The sequence below is a fragment of the Ixodes scapularis genome, unplaced genomic scaffold, assembly GCF_016920785.2.
Source record: "Ixodes scapularis isolate PalLabHiFi unplaced genomic scaffold, ASM1692078v2 PGA_scaffold2__306_contigs__length_199485367, whole genome shotgun sequence".
Lineage (NCBI taxonomy): Eukaryota > Metazoa > Arthropoda > Arachnida > Ixodida > Ixodidae > Ixodes > Ixodes scapularis.
Genome location: NW_024609857.1, coordinates 13,504,395 through 13,524,122, shown reverse-complemented (window position 1 = coordinate 13,524,122; position 19,728 = coordinate 13,504,395). Strand labels below are relative to the sequence as shown.

Here is a 19,728-nt window from a genome sequence, read left to right as displayed (position 1 = left end):
CCTTGCTCATAAACTACAGCTGAGCAATTATTAGAGCGTAGGACACAAAGGTAATTTCCCTTGCAACTATGCGTTGTTTAGATACGAGATTTCAGGTCACTTCATATCATGAGCGAATTGGCTGATATCCATCTATAAATAGGTACTGCACTCGTGGCATGATGATGATCAGTGCCGAGTCTGTAGCACGATTCCAAGGAAATGGCACACCAATTCTAGCTACAAAGTTCGGAATGTCGTAACAGCACAAACCATAATACCTACCTTCCTTTTATCATCGTCGACAGCGAGTCAAAGCCAGCAACCTAATCCGAGTCGCTACAAACAAGGACAACAAGACACGCAGCTTCTCATGTGCTTCAGTGTATGTCAGCTTTCACAAATCGAGTGGCACTGCATAAACAGTTCATCTAACTAGACACGGCAAAATTGAAGTTCCACTGGTTGCTGTAAATTTTAGTGTTTGGCATTTTATTTATGAATAAAAAGAAAACTTGCACCGTGTGAAATTAGCACACCATGTGAAATAAGCTCATGGTGTGAGATATTCTGACTAGAAGGCTGCCCTTGCATCACAACACACAAGTTGCTCGGCAGTCAATGCTTTTATTCCTGTACGCAAGTCGAGCCAAACAGAGGGTGTTTGCTGCAAATAATAATTTAGTTGAGTTTGTATTATTCAAAGATTATTAAAAAATCTTCAGTTATGCATGCAGGGAAAGGTAAACCCCCATTTCAAAATGACACTAAGCAGCATAGTTGCTGCTGATGCAAACGAAACGACCGACCCAGTTTATACTTCGCAAGATTTAAGTGGAACTGGATGTTGCGTTTCACGATGAGGCTTGTGCGTTGAGCTTTTCTGCTTGCACTTTCTTGACATTCCAGTTGTGCAGCCTTGCCATATCTGTGTTATTTACTAGTCAAGGTTTGAATATTCTCTACAAGAAAGCATGATGGATATCAAAAATTTAGAAGATGCACAGAAGTATGGGTGAATGCGACGTTCCTTGCCAGGCAGTCGGATGTACCAGAACAGGTTACTCTAGCCTGGTTGAAACGAAACATTCAAAACAAAACACCAGCAACAAAGAGGTTCAATGTTGCGCCTTATGTTACATCTCCAAGGTGTCGTTAGTGGAAACTAAACCCGCAGACATTATTCTGCTGGGGCCTTAGATTCAAACACAAGGTTGGGGCCGAACTTTACGTAAAGCTCCAATTGGACGCCTGCTATGACGATGTAGCACTTTCGACGCCGAAGTTCACTAGGCGCGCTCCACAAGCTTCCGGCTCCAACTTTGTGTTTGACAGGTCTAGAGTCCCTTGTACGATGATCATCACTAGCCTTACAATTTGGCCCCAGGTCATGGCTTTAGTGCGAAAATCTGAAACCGAGGTACAGTGGTTATGTTTTGTTAGGCTGGGGGAAGACAACTGCTTGTGAGTATCTGATCTATTGCAAACTGTCTAACATTCCTATACATTATGACCACCCAGGCATGACCACCCTGTCAAATGAGGTACATGTAGGTACCTCACACTCCACATCCCTGCAGTGCAAGTCAGATGGCCTACATATTCCTCATATAAAGATTCTGGTTCATTTTTAACACAAAGAAAAAAATAAGTACACCCCAATAAAACTGGCCTGAGGGGAGCTTCAGATATGTTGTAGGTGCTGTATTTCGCTCCAAGCCCATTCCAGGAACATGAGCGGAGCATGACACAGTTGGTAGGAAGAAGCAATCGCCGGTATCTACAGCTGCTGTTGTCAAAGCTACTATATTATGACGAACTGCACTGATTTGGGGCATACATTTTTGTGGAAGACACGCGTGAGGAATAACCATAGCAACCCTCAATGGTATCCGTGTGAGGCGGAGAATAATGTCACGCCGCCCGAATCAAACCACGCAAGATATTCGTTGAACCACTGGGAAACTTGAGAGTGGGCATGAATTACGTTACGACATAGACGCAAGTGATGCCAAGATAACCTGCTACAACTTCAGTGCTTGAGTATGGTAATGCGCTTTGGTTGCCGCTTACTAGAACTGCCGCCTTTCCTCACTTCGCTGCCTCGTTGACTGCACTCCTCGACATGATACAATTCCCCTTTTGGCACACTGCCACTATTCCTGTCAATAAGCTCTTATATCGCACAAACGTTTCAAAAGCGCATGTAACAGTTGAGTCAGTGTTGCCAAATCATGGTAAATTTCTCACAAACATAGCTCCAGTGGACAATAGGGAATTAAACTCGAATGCATGTAAAATAAGAGATGTTTGGTTTTAAAAGTGCATATTTTACAGGCATTCGAATTAAGTTTATATTTACCCCTTGGGGTTAGGCTTGCCACACAAGGTTAAAAATTTCCCACGATTCGGCAACACTGAGTTGAGTTCCAAAATCGTCTCGCCCCACGACCAAGGCCCTACATGGTTCCCTTTGTCTTTATGCTGCCTAAAGGGCTGTAATCATTCACTCCTTGCGCTTCTTTTTACACGACACTATAACCACTGAAAACAACATTGCTGCTTTGTGGAAATAACCACGACCATTAATTACGTGAACTGCACGTGCAAAATTTTCTAGCCATCCGGTTCATTCATGAGATGCGTGACAGAGCAATGTGCCTAGCGCAGAGGCAGATCCGGACACTCCATCTGATGGGGGGGCGGATATTATGCCACAAGCTCCGGGTGCTTTTGGGCGGCGTCCGCAAGAGGCCAAAGGCACCGGCACCAGCGTCCCTGGGCTCCCAGTTCACTCGCGAAGCTTGTGGTGCGCTTTCCCAAAAACCTATGTAATGTTTGGGGGGGGGGGGGGGGGGGTCGCCCCCATTTCCATTGTTACCTTTCCTTGGATCTGCCACTTGCCTAGAAGTTATTTAGTAACACGACAACTTCCGTTTTTCACGTATTTTCTATCCACATTGTGTTCGCAGTTCTAACTAAATGCTTTTATAGTCTGGAAACCTGCCCGTTTACATGGAAAGGGGATCAAGAGGGGCATAGCAATGGACATCGTCTTTCGCAGATAACCCCAATTATCTCGGCACGGCAGAGCGACACTGTTGAGTTTTTGTGCACGTGTCCCATTTTACGCAGTAGCATTCAGCGTTCCTCAATTCCCTGTCAGAGCAGAACATAAACCACCGACAATGCTGCCTTCGTATTTTCCAGGTAATTTCCAATAAAAGCACAATAGTTAGTCATATATTACTAAAATTCGGTCTTGTGATAAAAGACAAATGATCAACGGAACCACTCGGCCATTCACAAGCTTCTCAAAGTGAAAGCTCCATTGCTGTTTGTTCTTTCTGTCTTAAAACCTGAAATACACTTCGCACTTTCAGCCTCTTCCCCGTTTTCTCCCCACTCGTATCCTTAGGAGAGAAGGACGCCAAGAGGATTACCTTCCTCGCAGAAAACCGAGGGTTGTACGGCACTCTTAAGTAATGTAGACAATTACCATTGTGAAGACATCAGTTTCATTAACCCTTTGTTGATAAATGTTGCCTACAGGCAACAAACCACATATTTTTTTAATCTATAGGGTGTCCCAAATCACCAGGCTCCATCTAGAATGGACCGTAAAAATCAACACCTGCAGGTAGCACTTTTCGTCGAAGGTGTATTTCACAGGTTGGTTTTTCTTGTAAAATTACAAAGCGTAGCTCCCTTTCTATAAAAAAAATAGGGCCAAGAAACGTGCCAGTGTCAACGGTGGGCGGCGACGCACATGACTGAATAGAGTTGCGGGGCGCGTTTGGCGCACATATTGATAGATGGCATCGGGAGCAGCATTGGAATAAAGCCCCTTGATAAAAGCGTTTTTACAAGTACCGCCAACCATTGTTGTGGAAGCGCGTGAGACACGTGCCATGAGCGGGTGCTCCGCCGCCATTCGCTTCCAAGGCCCGCTCATTTCAGTGCTGCGCCACCATTTGCTTCCAAGGGCCGCTCGAGACATGGGCCTCGTGCACTCATGCATTTGACGCTACTTGCAAGACAAGCGCAAACACATCGAGGGGCTTTACATTGGAAGGTGTAGCCAACCAGAGAAAGAAACCAGACGACACGCAGACGGAATTCGTCGGCAGCAAAAGCGCCGTCGTTATGCAAACACGTTTTTTTAATTTTAAGTATTCTTTTTATTGTCCGAATTTATTTTTTAACCAAAGGTACATTACAAAAAGATTATGTTAATTTCAATAAACCATGGTGGTCCTGAACAGTCCCAATAAGGAGGTAGCGCCATCTATCAATACGAGCGCCAAACCCACCCTCAATTCGACTTGGTCGTCTGCATCGCCGCCTGCCGTTGACCCCGGCAAGTTTCTTGGCGCCACTTTTTACAGAGAGGGGGCTACGTTTTCTAATTTTACAAGAAAAAACCAACCTGTGGAATACACCTTTGACGAAAAGTTCACATTGTTATGTGCAGAAGTCAATTTTTATGGTCCGTTTTAGATGGAGCCCGGCCACTTGGGACAGCCTGTTGTAGTCTAGTCTGGCAACAGTCTTGAAGATAGAAACTACAGTGCCATCTAGTGAAAAGATGCACGAATAGTTGATGAGCAAAAATAACTTTGGTGCACAAATACGTGGTGACCAAGAATAGTGGAATGAAGAAAAATATGGAGGCATTTTTTTCTTGACACTAATATTTCTCGATAAGTGACCGTTTTATTCAGGTTATTGTATGTGGATACTATTGGCATTTTTTAGTGACCCATCGAAGGTTACGCAAAGGACCTTTGACTTTTGCCTGCGGTTGCCCACAGGCAACAAAGCTGTAACTCACAAGTTTACCTTACAGTTTCTTTTTTATTTCGGCTGTTCTTTCATTTGATCTTGTTAAACATTAATATCTTAAAAAACCAAACGTTTTAAAGGAGCTGTGCAACGATTTTAACATTGAAAGAATTGGCATCTTCTGCTTTTGATGTTGTTCACCTTGTCACAAATGACAAAAAACACACCTCCTTTCATCGAAATGTTGCGATTCCGCCGCGTAATAGCGAGGCAAAACTTAGAATATTCCCCGACCTGCCGCCGCGAGCGGCGGCCATGAGAAACACGAGGCGTGATGTCAAAGGGGAATCTTGCAGAAAGATAGCTAGCTGTGCGAATACCTGCTCGATAAAAGGTAACTTTTCTATAAATCTTGTCGTTCCAACATATATATAACTTTTATTATACGGAGTTTTAGTGGCGCCGTCTATCCTAGGTCCACAGAACCGTCAACTCTCTCTGCTACCGCGAACAGAACAGCCACCGGAAGCAAAAGGGGGAGGGGGACAGGGCCGGACGGGCTATGGCCGGACCCGGATGAGACTTTTCTCCTTTCACCACATTGTTTGTGCGTCACCCCCCAACACGTGGTCACGCGGTTGCGAGCGAATGAGTTCTCGCTGCTCATTGATGGCTCTAAAGAAAGAACTTTTCTGGAAACCCGCGCCTACCCCCTCAACGTCACTGGGCACGTGACCCGGAAGACGGCGTATGAGTTGAGAGGCGGCAAAAACCTGAATCTTTTATATTTTTGTAAATAAAAGCTAGGGTATCCAGGCAAAATCTGCTTTCTGTAGTTCACTTCAGAAGTGTCACGCATCAACTTCCCCAATTTAAGCAAAGCCCTGAAATTGTTGCACAGCACCTTTAAGCAATTATTTGTATATCTTGTCAATAAATGGTTAAAGATATGCTTGTGGGAACAGGAACTTGTTGTAAAGTAATCAGGTACTTCCGAGAATGATTATAAGCACGCTTTCCAAACCACAACCACGCACTGTACAGAGCTCCGCCTTCAACCTAGCCACGCTAAGGTGCCTGCAAAGCATACCCGACTGGTGTGCTTAGCATCCTAATCTGCCCATCATGGAAAGAGGACCCAAAGTGGCAAGAAATGACGTCACAAAAGCTGGAGGGTCACACTGTCGGATGTCGAGATCCTGGCAGTTGGCTGTAGAAGTTCCAGAAAACTTGGCAGCAACCTTTATCTCCAAAACCCAACACCAACTGTAATATTCCAAGAGATGCCCACCCCTCAAAGATAACCCACCGAATCCACCCCTTTCTTTGGCATGATCTGCCATCTTTTCGAAAACACCGAAAGATAGCCCACTTCTAGTAATTGCAGGGCCCTGGCCAATGGTGACCTCAGCAGAAATGGTGTAACTTAGCCACGGTAGGGAGATGAGCCAACGATGATGACTGGGAAGGAGAGTCGTCTTTGGTTCATTGTGTTTCCCTGTGATTGCAAGCCTTTGCCGGCCACAAGATCTCTAAGGATTTTATTTTAATTTTGTTTAATGCACACTGAAAGTTAGCTTACTCCTTATTTTCATCCGATTTGCCTTCGACTTTAGGTGGGCTACCTCTCGGAATATTACAGTACAGTAAAACCCCGTTATAACAAACTAATGGATACAACAAAGCAATCATAATTTTCCTTGCTTGCTAATAGTGGGAAGAAATGGACATTGGCTATAACAAACTAATGGTTATAACCAGGGTGTCGAACCGGAACCGAACCTAAAACCGGAACCGAACCGGTATTTTTCCCGGAACTGAACCCGAACCCGAACCACTATATTGTTATCGAGATGAACCCGAACCGGAACTGAACCAGAAAAAAAATAACGGTTACCGGCTCATGTCAAAACGGTTCGGCCACGCGCTGTTGACAATGAATGTGCTATCAATGCCATTTGTTTTTTAAGTGCCGTCAACTGACACACACCTCGCTTACATATTTTTCTTCTCCACTCAGTCTTAGGAATATAAACGCTGCACCCATGAATCTTGACAAACGCTGCATCCATAAATCTTGACATAGGAACCAGTATTGCGCTGGTCGCGGCTTGCACGGAAGAAAAAGAATTGGAAAACTGTGCAAAAAAAAAAAAAAAAAAAAAATTGCCTAACGGGATTTTATTTTTCTACAATCTCGTAAATCCTAAATGCTGCTGTGTGCTCATTTCATAACACGTTTCTAGAACGCGCGAGTTCTTGAAGCTTGCTTCCATCGGAATGAGAAAAGAAAAGGCTGTGGAGTTTGATAATAATGCATCCGGTTTCGTATAGGCACTTAGAAGCTAACATATTTGTGAGACAGCGAACTCTTCTATTTTAATATTTATCCTATTACGTCCTTCTGGCGTTGCGTTCGGTGAAGCGTTTTTCATATTCCGTATCTTGTTTAATGAAAACTTCTTTAAGGGTCTAATTTGAGTTACCGAAGGCTAGTTCAAATAAAGAAAGCTGTATTTTCTCCCCACTGTTCCTTCAATTGCTTACACGCCGAGGTGGCGGGATGTTAGCGAGTTCTACTTGTAAGGAGGTCGCGGATTTTACAGCTACTACGTCTGACCCAATTAGATGAAGTCCGAATGCGTAAACGTCGGTGAGGTAACCTTTGAGTGCACATACAGAAACCATTCCTGGTAGAAATCCCTGAGCCTTACACTACGATGTATCCCGTTTCGTATGTGCTGATTTCAGATGTTTTATTTTTAATTTATTTTGATGTTGCAATTTGTCATTTATAATTTCCTAACCGGTTTGCAAACCGGTTCAGCGCCCCGAACCGGTTCGCGAACCGGTTTGCGGATCGAATTCATCGAACCGGAACTGAACCGGAACAAAATAAATTTACCTGAACCTGAACCGTAACCGAACCCATATTTTTTTCGGTTCGACACACTGGTTATAACGAAATAATTACGACTGCTCCTTCAACTTTGTTATAACGAGGTTTTACTGTATAATGCAAGAAGGGCATTATTTAAGGCGTGATCAGTTAAAAACAGTTAGAAGACATTAAACCGTGCGACTACGATTTCCCTGCCAAATTTAGCCAAGAAACTGAATTAGTGTATAGGTCAGGCTAACACAGCTAGCGGCATTCAAGGAAATCTTAGTAGACCACGACGACATCAAATATGTTAATAACCCACTCCGGCCATTAGGACGGGTACAGCCGTTAACATCCATGTTACTTTGGGGCGCTCTTTCTTCGCTCAAGCGTAGGGTTGTTGTTTCCACCGCCTCAAAACATGGCGTTATGATCGACACTGCGCCGGGCCGCCGGGTGCCGCCGTCTGTGGCAACCACGAGAACAGCGCAACGGTCACCGACATCCGATGAGCGTGATCGTCTGCTCTGAGTGTTCTGCGGAAACTGTGGTGCTTGCTCGGTCGGCATTAATTTGACTTCGAAAGTTCTGCTGCTATCGGAAAAGGATATTTTAGCGCTACTGTGCTGCGAAATGGTGTGGAAACTCCAGAAAGTCTAAAGTTTTGTCGTTCTCTCTATTCCCAAAGGAGTTCCGAAGCGAGAGGTAGTTTTGTTTTTCGCCGGTTTCATTTCAAGCCCGTTTCATGTGGTGCGATTTTCAGCCTCTTGCAGAAACCCTGTGAACACAGCACTTAAGCTGCCGACCACATTTGTTTTCATTTTTTCTTCTTATGTAGGAGCGACAGTGCACCTGACATTCGCAAGCAGATCAAACCATACCATGTGCTAAACGCACAGGACAACACAGGCATTTTGGGTGCCCTCTTTGTGCCCACAGACCCTTGCCTTGCTTTTGTGGGTAAGCTTGAAGAGTGCTTTCTGGCGTCTTCGCCAGAAAGCACTCTGCCATGAAAGCACGAAGAATCTTCGTGCTTTCATGGCAGAACAGTTGGAGAACCTTCTCTGTGCAGCAATCTGCCAGAAGTTCCTCTAAATGTTCTGTATGAACCCTGGGGCACTTACGACTTTAAAAAGAAGATATATGCAAAAACCTCAGTTTAAAAGGTCTGCAGCTGATACGAAAGCACAGAAACCGTAAGGCAGGTCATCTATCAACTAAATAAAAAAAAAAAAATATTTGTCTGCAGAAAACATTAAAGTTTCTGCTGTGGTGGTGCAATATCCTTTACAAATGTATATTTCTTTAATTGTGCTCTTACGTGGTTCTCGTGCTATCTGTTCTATTGTTCCGTAAGTTTCATCATCTGTATATTATCTTCTATTTTATGTAGAAGATCTGTGTAAATAATAAAGTATGTATGAAAAGTAAATGTGGGCTCCATGCCTTCTACCCATTTGGGGAGCAGCTTTTCTGAAGTTGCTCTACAGTGATTTATGAAAAAAGATATAAAATAAAAGCCCCAGAAGACGAGAATGAAATAGAAGAGAAATAAAATCAGGCAGCTGAAGAGAAATAAAATCAGGAGAAGGAAGTAGAAGAGAAATAAAATCAGAAAGCAGTAGAGGCGGCGATTGTAATGCCATGTTTTGAGGCGGCGGAAACAAGAACCCTACGCTTGAGAGCAGAAAGAGCGCCTGGAGGAAACATGAATGTTAATGGCAGTACCTGTCCTAGTGGCCGGAATGGGTTAACATATTTGACGTCGTCGTGACATCACCCTACTTCTCTCTCATTTTAAGCTCATTGGCCGCTCTTTTTCTCACTTCTTTGCTTGCTCGGATGCCTGGCATGTGTTACAATAGCCAAGGCTACGGCTGCGCCAGCCTGTATAGGTCACGTAACATCAATTTTTTCGCTAAAGTTAGCGAGAAAACTAAATTGGTGTTTGTCTCGTGACGTCAGGTCATGCGACATCAAGTTCCCTTCCGAATCTAGTGGGGAAACTGAATTGGTGCACAGTTCATGTGACATTGATTGACGCGACGTGACCCAACACCAGTTTAGTTTCCCCAACAAATTTAGAGGAAAATGCGCAGAGCGATGAACGAACAAATGTTTGGGATTGGGGGGTTTCGTTAAAAAGCATTTCTTGCTTTAAAAAGCATGAGCGAACGCTCATGCTTTTTAAAGTTGGGACACTGCTTAGTGACGTCCCTACTCCTGGCTGCCGTAGGTGCCTGCAGCGCCCACCACCACTGCTGCAAACCGCCAGGGTCACAACCGGTAATGGCACGGTATTTTAAAGACGTCGCCGAGTGAAAATCGAGGGACCACTGTTGTGGAAGTGGTACATACACACCAGTCGGAGACACGTTGCAGGCACCGTAGCCACGCTCATCACCGTGAAACCATCTTAGCTGCATCGAGCCAACGGGGGCCAAAAGGATACTGACTTCGGTGGTGGTAATCTGATCTCTCAGAAAGTCCACGTCACTGTCCAGCTCTGTGAGGTTTCTCGTGGCCGTCTGCAAGTTCCTGCAGAGGAGCTCCTCGGCACCTTCGAGGCTGTACTCCAGCATCACGTTGGCCTGTCGGATAATGCAACGAAAATCCACAGCAGGATGAAACAGATGGCACTAGAATTGATCTTGGGGTTCTGACAGATATGCAAAAGAAAACTTTTCAAGGACTTCCAAGACAGGCTGAGGCTCCCGCTAGGTCACAGAAACCACAGAATCATAATGTGAAAGTTGACTGCCCTTGTGTTTATCACTATGTTTTAGATAACATTTTGCCGTCACATGCTCAGAGATCCACTCCACATTTATCTCTTCATTTTGGCTGAGCGTTCTCATGGGATTCTATGGTAGGCAAAAAAATGCCGAGTCACGGGACAGTGGATGCATGCGTGACTTCTTATGCTCCGAAGAAGGAAACTACCGCACATGCTCAGAATGCATTGCACAGCCCAGCAGGCGAAGACGGCAGCGCCAAGAAAGCGATTCTTGGAATGGTGTGTAAAGAGGAAATTCAACACAAACCTGAAGACAGTTTCCTCATTGACCCCTTAACCATTTCATATTCTTCAGAAATTTTGACCCTAAACTGTTCTTTCCATTTTTATTGTATGTGTGGTGCAGGCCGCAGAAGTCTCCACTATTAGCCACCATATTTAAAAATGTAAACAATAAAAAAAAAAAAAAAAATGTGCTGTCGTCTCTTGCCAGTGCCGCAAACTAAGCCCTGAACGAGCCTGGGTCGTCCAAAACAGCCAAAGGGCAAACGAGGGTGAGTGGACGAGCTACACTTGTCATATACGGTTTGGGGATGGCTCTAGGTGGACAGGCTACTAGGCTCGTCAAAAACGGTTAAAGGGTTAACGACCGTGCGATTTTCCTGAGGTTGTTCCAACTACACAACATAAGCAACGTCCATCTTATCCAACATATACCGTGACCACCGGCTTCAATGCCCATCACTTAAACATAACCCATTGCTATTCTTACGGTAAACGTCAGTTTCCCGTGAAAAGACATGGCAAGATTGCCCTCCTCTACACAAAATGCCAATGGCAGAACACGAGGTTACCAAGTACTTATACCCCTCAACATTGTGACCATGAATCACGAGGTGCAATGCTGGTCATGTTATCATAATAAGGAAGAGCTACACGCCGAAGAAGGAAGTCCCGGTGAACAAGTCACTGCGAAAGCATAGATCGAACAAGGCTGCAAGAGCATGTAACCCTGCTAGACCATAATAAATGCTGCTGCTCTTCATCACACATATGGAAGTGACAGGTGATGGCCCATTTTACATGGCAGTAAGACCTCGTTTGATGAGTGCGTCAGGCACAAAGCAGCTAGTGTTTTTAGTGCCTCCTTTCCAGCTACATAGAAAAAAATGGCTATTTTATAGCTCTTTCCCAGCTTTTAGTACTTACAGCCATCAAAACATTGCCCCTTCCCTATTTTTTTTTTTTTTTGTTCGACAAATGTTTGGTAAACGAAAATTCCTCAAAGCCACGCGAGGCACGTAACAAATTGTACTAGTGTCGTGTACACTTCTGCCACGCCTCTCTCCCATGGTGGGGTAGGACAACTGCTCGCCTGCCCTCGTCCACTTGCATACATTAACTTCGCCATGGCCCCGAAACAAGATAAAAACTACCAAACGCGCAGCTCATCTCGACAGTAAATTGTATCAGTCGGATCCGCTGATATCGCAAGCCATGACTAGCACAGGCAGCACGGGCCTGGGGCCAAGAAACCGTTTGGACGGGTTGGAAGTTCCCGGCAATTGCGGTAGTTGCGGACAGCTACGGGACCACAACAGGAAAGTGCGAGATCCATACGGCCTGTTCCGAAAATGCCAGTAGAGGGTGCTGTACATTTTGCAAATAGTAGTCCATTCCAGGTATGGTTGAGTACAGTTCCTTTCTTTGAATCATCGAAACTTGGAGCTCATTGTCCAGTACATTCATTATGTCTAGAGCAATTTCCCAACTGCCACTGATTGCTGTTGACTCTGTCTGATTTTGTTTGGTGCATAATATTGTCGTACACATTACTCCTTTATTTTGGCAGTGGGCGATTTCTCTGAATCAGTTTCAGTATGCAACGGGAACTTCCCAAGGCCTCTATTGGCTAATCATGGGACTCTAGTTTTGAGTCCTAGTTGGATGGGAAATGCCACTTCTCAGGCAGCCCTCAGCTGGTAGGATTATAAGGGGAATCAAGCCGAGGCAGTAGTAGTAAGATTCAGGCACGTAGCCAGGGGGAGCCCATGGGGCCCGGGCCCCCTCCGAAATCCTCCATTTTGCTGGGACCTCCTCTCACCCCTTCCCCCTGATACAGCATTTTGTTATGGGCGGGCTTCCCCCAAAACAGAATCCTGGCTACATGCCGGGTAAGATTAGAAGTAATTTAAAAGGCAACTCCGCCCAATTCTGAAAATTTTGGGATATGTGATTTTATATCCAAACCACTAATAAAAAGCACTACACGTCATTTGTTTTGCGAAAAATAGAATGTATTTTGTGGAATTCTACTTTAATATAAGCAGAAACCAAAACCGAAACTTTGGCTCTGTTGGGCAAGATTGGCCTCGGGCCGCCAAAAACATGGCTACTACGACATACGAGCGTTCACATGATCCTCTATGCGATGATGGGCGGAGTCGGGGTGGGCCACCATGGGGGCGGGCATGCACAAGGGACGAGTGTTGTCTGTAGCACGATACATATTCACCATGTTTTGGTGTCTACGATATCTGACGAGCCTGCCGCACAAATGGCAAGATGGCCACGGCGGTTGTGACATGGGAGATGAGTAACGGCAGGACAGCTCCCCAGGCTAAGAAGCGCGTTGCTCAGGCTGTTACGCCAATCACGTGGACATTGCCGAGCGTTGAGGGGAGACGATGCTGATGTCACTCGTTACGCTTGCCCAGGGAAGTAAAAACAAAGAGTAGCAACGTTGATGACGCTTAGCTCAATGTTGGCTGTGCCAACACCATAGTTACTGTGCTGTTGACTGCGCCTCAATTTGCCTGCCAGAGTCAACTGATTTCGGCAACTCAGCACATTCCAAAGTTTGCCGGACCGCTTGAGAAACATTTAGAGAGAACTGGGCCGTAATATTTTATGTGTGGTCTTCCTAGGTGATACTGAGGAAGTCTGCATTGCTTATTCAAAAACAAAAATGAAGTGGAGTTGCCCTCTAATAAGAGAGTGATAAGCCTGGCAGAGGCTGCTCTGGATTCTTCTGCTTGTGGGATGCTGTAGGGGCTCACGCTTCACGTTGCCACCAGAGTGCATGCTGTACAGGGTCTGTCCCAAAACTTCCCGGAATGATTTTTTGCAGTCGGCAACGCCGTCTGGCGGGGCGGGGCTTCGGGCGGAGAAGTTAGTGGGGGATCTAAGCTTTGAAACGAGACCGGTGTCAGTTGCCTGCAAGCAGTTGTTGAGGCAGGTCACGCACCGCGCAGAGGTATCTACTGCACCTTCATTGAGAAAAAAAATGAACCAGTTTTTGGAGCAGCATTAGGCAATCAAGTTTTGTGTGAAACTGGGTAAAAACGGGGCAGAGACGCCCGAAATGCTTCGGAAAGCCTACGGTGACGACGCGATGAAACAAAGCCAAACTTTCTTGTGGCACAAGAGTGTTCCGAGAAGGTTGGGACTCTGTCAACGACGACGACCGCTCAGGACGCCCGTCGACATCACAAACGGACGACTCTGTGCAAAAATTGCGTCAAGTTTTGGACAAGGACTGGCGACTAAGTATTCGGATGATTGCAGAGGAGTGCGGAATACCCAAAAGAATCATTCATCGCATTTAAACGAAGGATCTTCAAATGAGGGAAGTCTGAGCGAAAATGGAGCCAAAAGTCCTGACGAGTGAGATGAAGGAAAAGCCTTTGTTGAAGTGCCAGGAATCACATGAACGCTACGAAACAGACCCAAAATTTTCGGAGAGTGGTCACGGAGGACGAGACGTGGATTTTGAGTACGATCCAAAATCAAAGCGTCAGAGCAGCGAGTGGCACACGATGGAGTTTCCTCGTCCAAAAAAAAGCAAGGATGAGCAAATTACGAATCAAGGCAATGCTCATTGTGTTTTTTGACAGAAAAGGTGTGGTTCACAGTGAATTCGTGCCACAGGGACAAACAGTCAACAAGGATTTTTACTCTGAAGAGCTCGAATGGTTGCGCAACAGGGTTCAACGCGTCCGAAAACAAATTCGCAACAACTGGATTTTGCACCATGAAAACACGTCAAGCCACACCTTGCTCATTGCCTACGAGTTGCGGGCCAAAATGGCCGTAGCAACGCTGCCCTTGCTGCCGTACAGCCCCATGTTGCACGCACCATCAGACTTTTTTTTTGTACCCAAGAAGCAAAAGAACCTTGAAAGGGACTCGGCATGGGATGCTGGAGACGGTAAAAGCAGCTGCGACGATCTCACTAAAGGAGGTTCCCGTTCATGGCTTTCAGGGCGCCTTCAATGATTTATTTATTTATTTATTTAAAATACCCTCAAGGCCATTGGCATTACAGAGGGGAGTGGGGGTTAGTGGCAGTAGTACACTTCGCAGCTCAATCTGAGCAGTATAGATTATTTATGGCAGTCCTAAATAAAGCAATAGATGCGGGAAGGTGGTTCCAATCCACTGAAGTTTTCGGAATGAATGACTCTTGGAATGCATTAGTGTTGCATTTTAGAATGTCTACTTTATACATATGATCAATGCGAGGTGAAATATAAGAAGGTTGATTCAGCAGTCGGTTGTGAAGTAATGAGTTAGTATGGTATATCTTATGAAAAAGACATAAGCGAGCTATTTTACGACGTAAATTGAGGTTAGGCAACAATAGGCTAGTTTTCATTGAGCTCACGCTTGCGGTGCGATGAAAGTTATTAAGAATAAAACGAACAGCGGGATTCTGAACGAATTCCAGGGCGTTAGTTAGTTTGGAATGACCGGGGTCCCAGATAGAAGAAGCATATTGTAATTTAGAGCGTACAAGCGTTTTGTACAGAGTTAGTTTCAAAGATGAAGGGGCAAGTGAAAAGTTTCGTTTTAGATAACCCAGCATTCAATTAGCGTTATTAATAACATACTCAACATGCATTTGCCAGGAAATATCTCAGGTTATATACACGCCCAAGTATTTATAAGAAGAGACAGAATGTAAGGGGACATCTTCGAGAAAATAAGAAGAAGGAAAATTACATTTACGCGATACTGTCATGGCCTTGCATTTAGTCGTGTTAAGTTCCATCCCCCATAATTCACACCACTTTGAAACATGGTTGATGTCAGTTTGTAAATTCAGAACATCCGAGGCGTTAGTAACTTCTCTGTAAATAACACAATTATCAGCGAATAAACTAATTGAAGAAGAAATCGAATTCGGCAAATCGTTAATATAGATAAGGAACAATAGCGGACCTAATACAGAACCTTGCGGTACTCCAGAATGGACGGAGGCGAGCGGGGATGTTTCATCGTTAGCGGTTACAAACTGGGAACGATTAGTGAGAAAACAAGTTATCCAGGACAGAACATTTGCGTCAATGTTAAGACTGTTAAGTTTTAATAGCAGCAGCTTGTGTGAAACTTTATTGAATGCTTTGGAAAAGTAAAAAAAAATGCAGTCTACCTGGGACCCTCGGTCAAGTGTTGGCAACAGTGCATCGAAGCAAGGGGAGAATACTTCGAAAATTTCTGAAAAGATTGTAAACTGATATTCAATAAATGATTTATATAAAAAAATTCTGGGAAGTTTTGGGGCAGACCTTGTATGTCAGCACATTCCACCAAAAAGATAGCTTCAAAAACAACATTCTAAAGTGGAAGAAAGAAAATTACTGATTTGTTTGGGTCAGCGGTGTCGCATTTATACTTAGTGTTGCGGTTGTTTAGTATTGTACTTACTCGAGTAAGAGCCACACTATTTATGAACAAGGCCCATGTGCCTACTTTCCTGCAAAGCACATATACAGCCAATCATCGCGTTGCGCATAAATAACATAGTGAATAACTAAATCAAGAACACGAGTCTCCATACAAATGCCTCCTTCACAGATGGTATCTTCGTGCGAAGACGTCATCCCTGTCCTGTAAACCGCTGGAATCATGCTGTTGATCGCGGCGATTGGCAATCCACAAGCTCCGCGGAAAAGCGAACCCTCAGGTTTTCTTCATAAACAGTGCGGCTATTACTCGAGTAAATACGGTACATGCTTACGAAAAAAAAATGTCCAGTTCCCCAAAATCAGGCAAAAAGGATTGAGTGTAACTTTACGCATACATTTCCAAGCAGAAAGCTTATGCAAAGTGCAGGTTTGTCTGCTTCTTTTTCGGGAGTTCTGGTGACGTCAGAATGCCGAGCTCTGATTGGAGGACTTGAGGTCTACGGTGACCCACTATCCTTCAATCATAGCCAATCAGAGCTCGGCGTTCTGACGTTACCATAACCCCTGCAAAAGAAGCAGACGAACTTGCGCTCTGCATACCATTCAGGAATCATTGCACCTAACTAATCTAGCAGTTGTGCTTGCCAGAGGGACGTGCCACGCAGTTTGGGAATTTCCAATTTCTGCCTTAACCTTTCTGGTTTAACAGATAGGGGTCCAGAGGTGCCACTGGAAGGAGAAGACCAGGCCCATAGAAGTTATGAGAATAATGGGGCAAGATTAGCCTTACCCCAAGCCAGAGGCAGACTCTCTCAGTGGGAGGGATGACAGCCTTGGAGTACACCTGGTCGGACAGCACAAACCTTGTCTCCATATCCTCGGAAGATTCCTAGGGAAAGAGATAGAGGAATAAAGGTAAACAATTCCTTTCATGAGCAAGGCTACAAAGAGGATGGCGTGGTTATGAGCTTTGTCAACGCGTTACAACCTAGTCGTTTTCAGATGCCCGGGGACTGGTTAGACGACACAAGACGAGGCAAAGTGAGTCAACTGTGCCTCAAAGCTACACTGACGTCCTCCTCCTTTCTATCTCATCCCCTCTCCGCATCTTCCTTTCTATTCCCCGGTCACAGGAGATGAATAGCCGCGGGGGAGAAGGGAAATACAGTTCGGCCAAGTTCAACGGCCTAGGCACTTCGGAGACCGACGCCGTACTTCGGCAGAGCGGCGCAGCTTTTTGGAGAAGGTTGTCGTAACAACATTCCGAGTGGCTTTGCAAAAATGCACTGGGTGGAATTTGGTAATCATTTTGCACAAAGTTTTGGTGCCTTTTCGAACAAAAGTTTGGTGTCTTTGTGGTGTTGCCACAACATACTTCACATTTAGACGCTAAAACGGGTGCCAGAATTTCGTTTCAGTACCCCTCTAAACAGAACGCACAGTTTCTCTATCACTGTCCTCAGAAATCGTGGCAAATCGAGATCTTTTAGTTTAAAAGTGACTGTTAACGAGGCAGTGCTAAAAGTATATAGTGATGCATTCATCATAAATCCACCACTAGAATTTAGAACCCCACTTTCAATGGCAACTTTCGAAAGACGTTTCACAAGGAGCACCATGCAAAAGTAGCAGGTATTTGAAGTTGCCCATAAAATCTAAGGTAAACTGATCTCAAACATTCCACACACAATTCAACTCACAAATTTGGTTATCTCTACTCTGACTTTTGTACTGTGTTCTCACAATGTGCACCAGCAGAAACAAAACACCAGGTGTTCCAGATTTCGTGGCCAACACAAAACCTAAATGGGGCAATAGCAGTACTTGTAGTAGTAAGCCTTGCTGAGACTAGAACGACTGTTATTGTCTCGCTGCAACCAAATGGGGCATTTAAGAGATGCTGCGTAATATGAAAATGGTGGATAAGACACCAAAGCAAGTAGACAAATCTTTAATTTAAACTGCTGGTGCAAGGTTGCTTTCTCGTTTCAAACTAGAACCACCGAATGCTCACAGAGTGTAGGGTTTGCTGAACTAGGATCATGCTTTCTGGTACGAAGATGTCTGCAATGTTGACGCGGGGACAGAAAACAGTATGTAAACGTTCACGTGAGAGGATTCAACAGATAGTGGATTACAAAACGGTGATAAGACAAGCTGGTTTTTGCTAGGGTTTTCTAAATCAAGTAGCCTGTAATCCAGAGCGCAAAAGAAGAATGCCAGCACGTTTGATCGCTGCCATGCAGGATCTTCCAGGTTCGTCTGCCCAAATTCAATCTCATTACACATGGCTGCCGTCCTGTAGCCTTTGAGTTAGGTACCGTGACACAGATCTTAAACGAAGCTTGGACGTTTGAACACACCGGGAACATTCAATATCTCCAGATCTGTTCATCGAAAGATATTGCTGGTCCAGCGAGGTCTTTTCAAATTAGCTGGTTCCCTAGGATATTGAGGTGGCTGCGACCTGCCTAATAAACAGAATCTAACAATCTGAACGAGACAGAAGGCATTCATGCCGTAAGTGAAGTATGTATGGCTTGTATGTGACATTGTCCCTGAGTGCAGGTAGTTATTCCTACTTATTGCTTGTTTGGAAGAACCATGATGTAAAAGTATACTACGGTAAAGACAATGCTTGTACAGATGGGCTATCAGCACGGCAGGTCATGTCACGCGAGTGCTACATTACTTGTAGAGGATCTACGGATACGCTGAAACTCACTCCAGCTGGTACAATGCTTGAAATTTTGTAAAAGAACTAACAAGTTGCCATACTCCCAGCGACTAATTTGTGAGCTGTGACAAACAATGTAAATAACCCCAAATAAGACCAATCAACTTACCCGCTTTGCCTTCAACATTTTGATGATCTCGAGAGAAGTCTTTATCTCAGGAATCTGGCTTTTTAACCTGAAAATACAGAATTGATAAGTAAAACCTTTACGCTATCTAAACAAAGGCGGCGGTTGCGAAGGTAAAAGTTGATTAGTGCTAGTTAAGAGGCGAAGCAGTCCCCGAGACCAGCATTTGCTGATGTCACGGGGTTGATTAGAGACAATGAAAATAAACAAGACAACAAACCGTTGTATATCATTCATAAAGTTCTCCCAACCTTCAGGTTGAGTTGTTGCCTCAACACGTCGGGCAGAACGCTTACCTTTGCTTCTTCTGCATGAGGTTCAGCTCCATGAACTTGTATTTACTGTGCTGTTCGTCGAGGTTCTTCAAGCCGGCCTCGATGGTTGGATTCTCTTCTCGGGACATGAACTCGTCCATGTTGTCCTAGCACAACATAATCATTGAGCAAGGGAGTCATCGAAATTGAAAGAATCGGTGCCAGTCAAATCCCAGGTGGGATTACAACGAACTCCTTTTTGTACGAATGACAATCATCACGTGCTGGACTTACCAGGCATTCGGCTTTTGGAATTCCGGCATGAACGAGCTTCTTGACCGCCTTATCGGCATCGTTTAACTCTGTCATTATGAGATCCTAACTCGCTAAGAAGGTTACCTACAAATATGGAAATTGGAAACGCTAAGGCGTGGTATTTTCAGCTGAAACTTGACTGAAACCTACCAGAGAGGAGGAGAGCGTGAACTCGCTCAAACTTGGTCGGCGAACAAATCGAACAAAAACCGACAAACGC

At 44.7% G+C, this 19,728-nt stretch overlaps 1 protein-coding gene across 1 annotated transcript; it reads right to left on the bottom strand.

The window, feature by feature from the left end:
* Nucleotides 1–589: 589 nt before the first annotated feature.
* LOC8023456 (prefoldin subunit 3) lies at nucleotides 590–19,712 on the bottom strand. Its single transcript, XM_002401300.5, has 6 exons — nucleotides 19,488–19,712; nucleotides 19,236–19,360; nucleotides 18,922–18,988; nucleotides 16,866–16,964; nucleotides 10,101–10,239; nucleotides 590–907 (listed from the first exon to the last, which is right to left on the bottom strand). The coding sequence occupies exons 1-6, from the start codon at nucleotides 19,560–19,562 to the stop codon at nucleotides 834–836; spliced, it is 579 nt and encodes a 192-aa protein (XP_002401344.2). The 5' UTR covers nucleotides 19,563–19,712; the 3' UTR covers nucleotides 590–833.
* Between the last annotated feature and the right edge of the window lie 16 nt (nucleotides 19,713–19,728).

What these genes read in the sequence shown, in the direction of transcription:
- LOC8023456 (XM_002401300.5), bottom strand. Translation starts at nt 19,562, where the DNA reads ATGACAGAGTTAAACGATGCCGATAAGGCGGTCAAGAAGCTCGTTCAT. An exon ending in AAATGTTGAAGGCAAAGCGG is followed by an intron (nt 16,965 to 18,921) that starts GTAAGTTGATTG and finishes CTCTTTCCCTAG; the next exon opens with GAATCTTCCGAGGATATGGA. An exon ending in GATTACCACCACCGAAGTCA is followed by an intron (nt 908 to 10,100) that starts GTATCCTTTTGG and finishes TAAATAACACAG; the next exon opens with ATATGGCAAGGCTGCACAAC.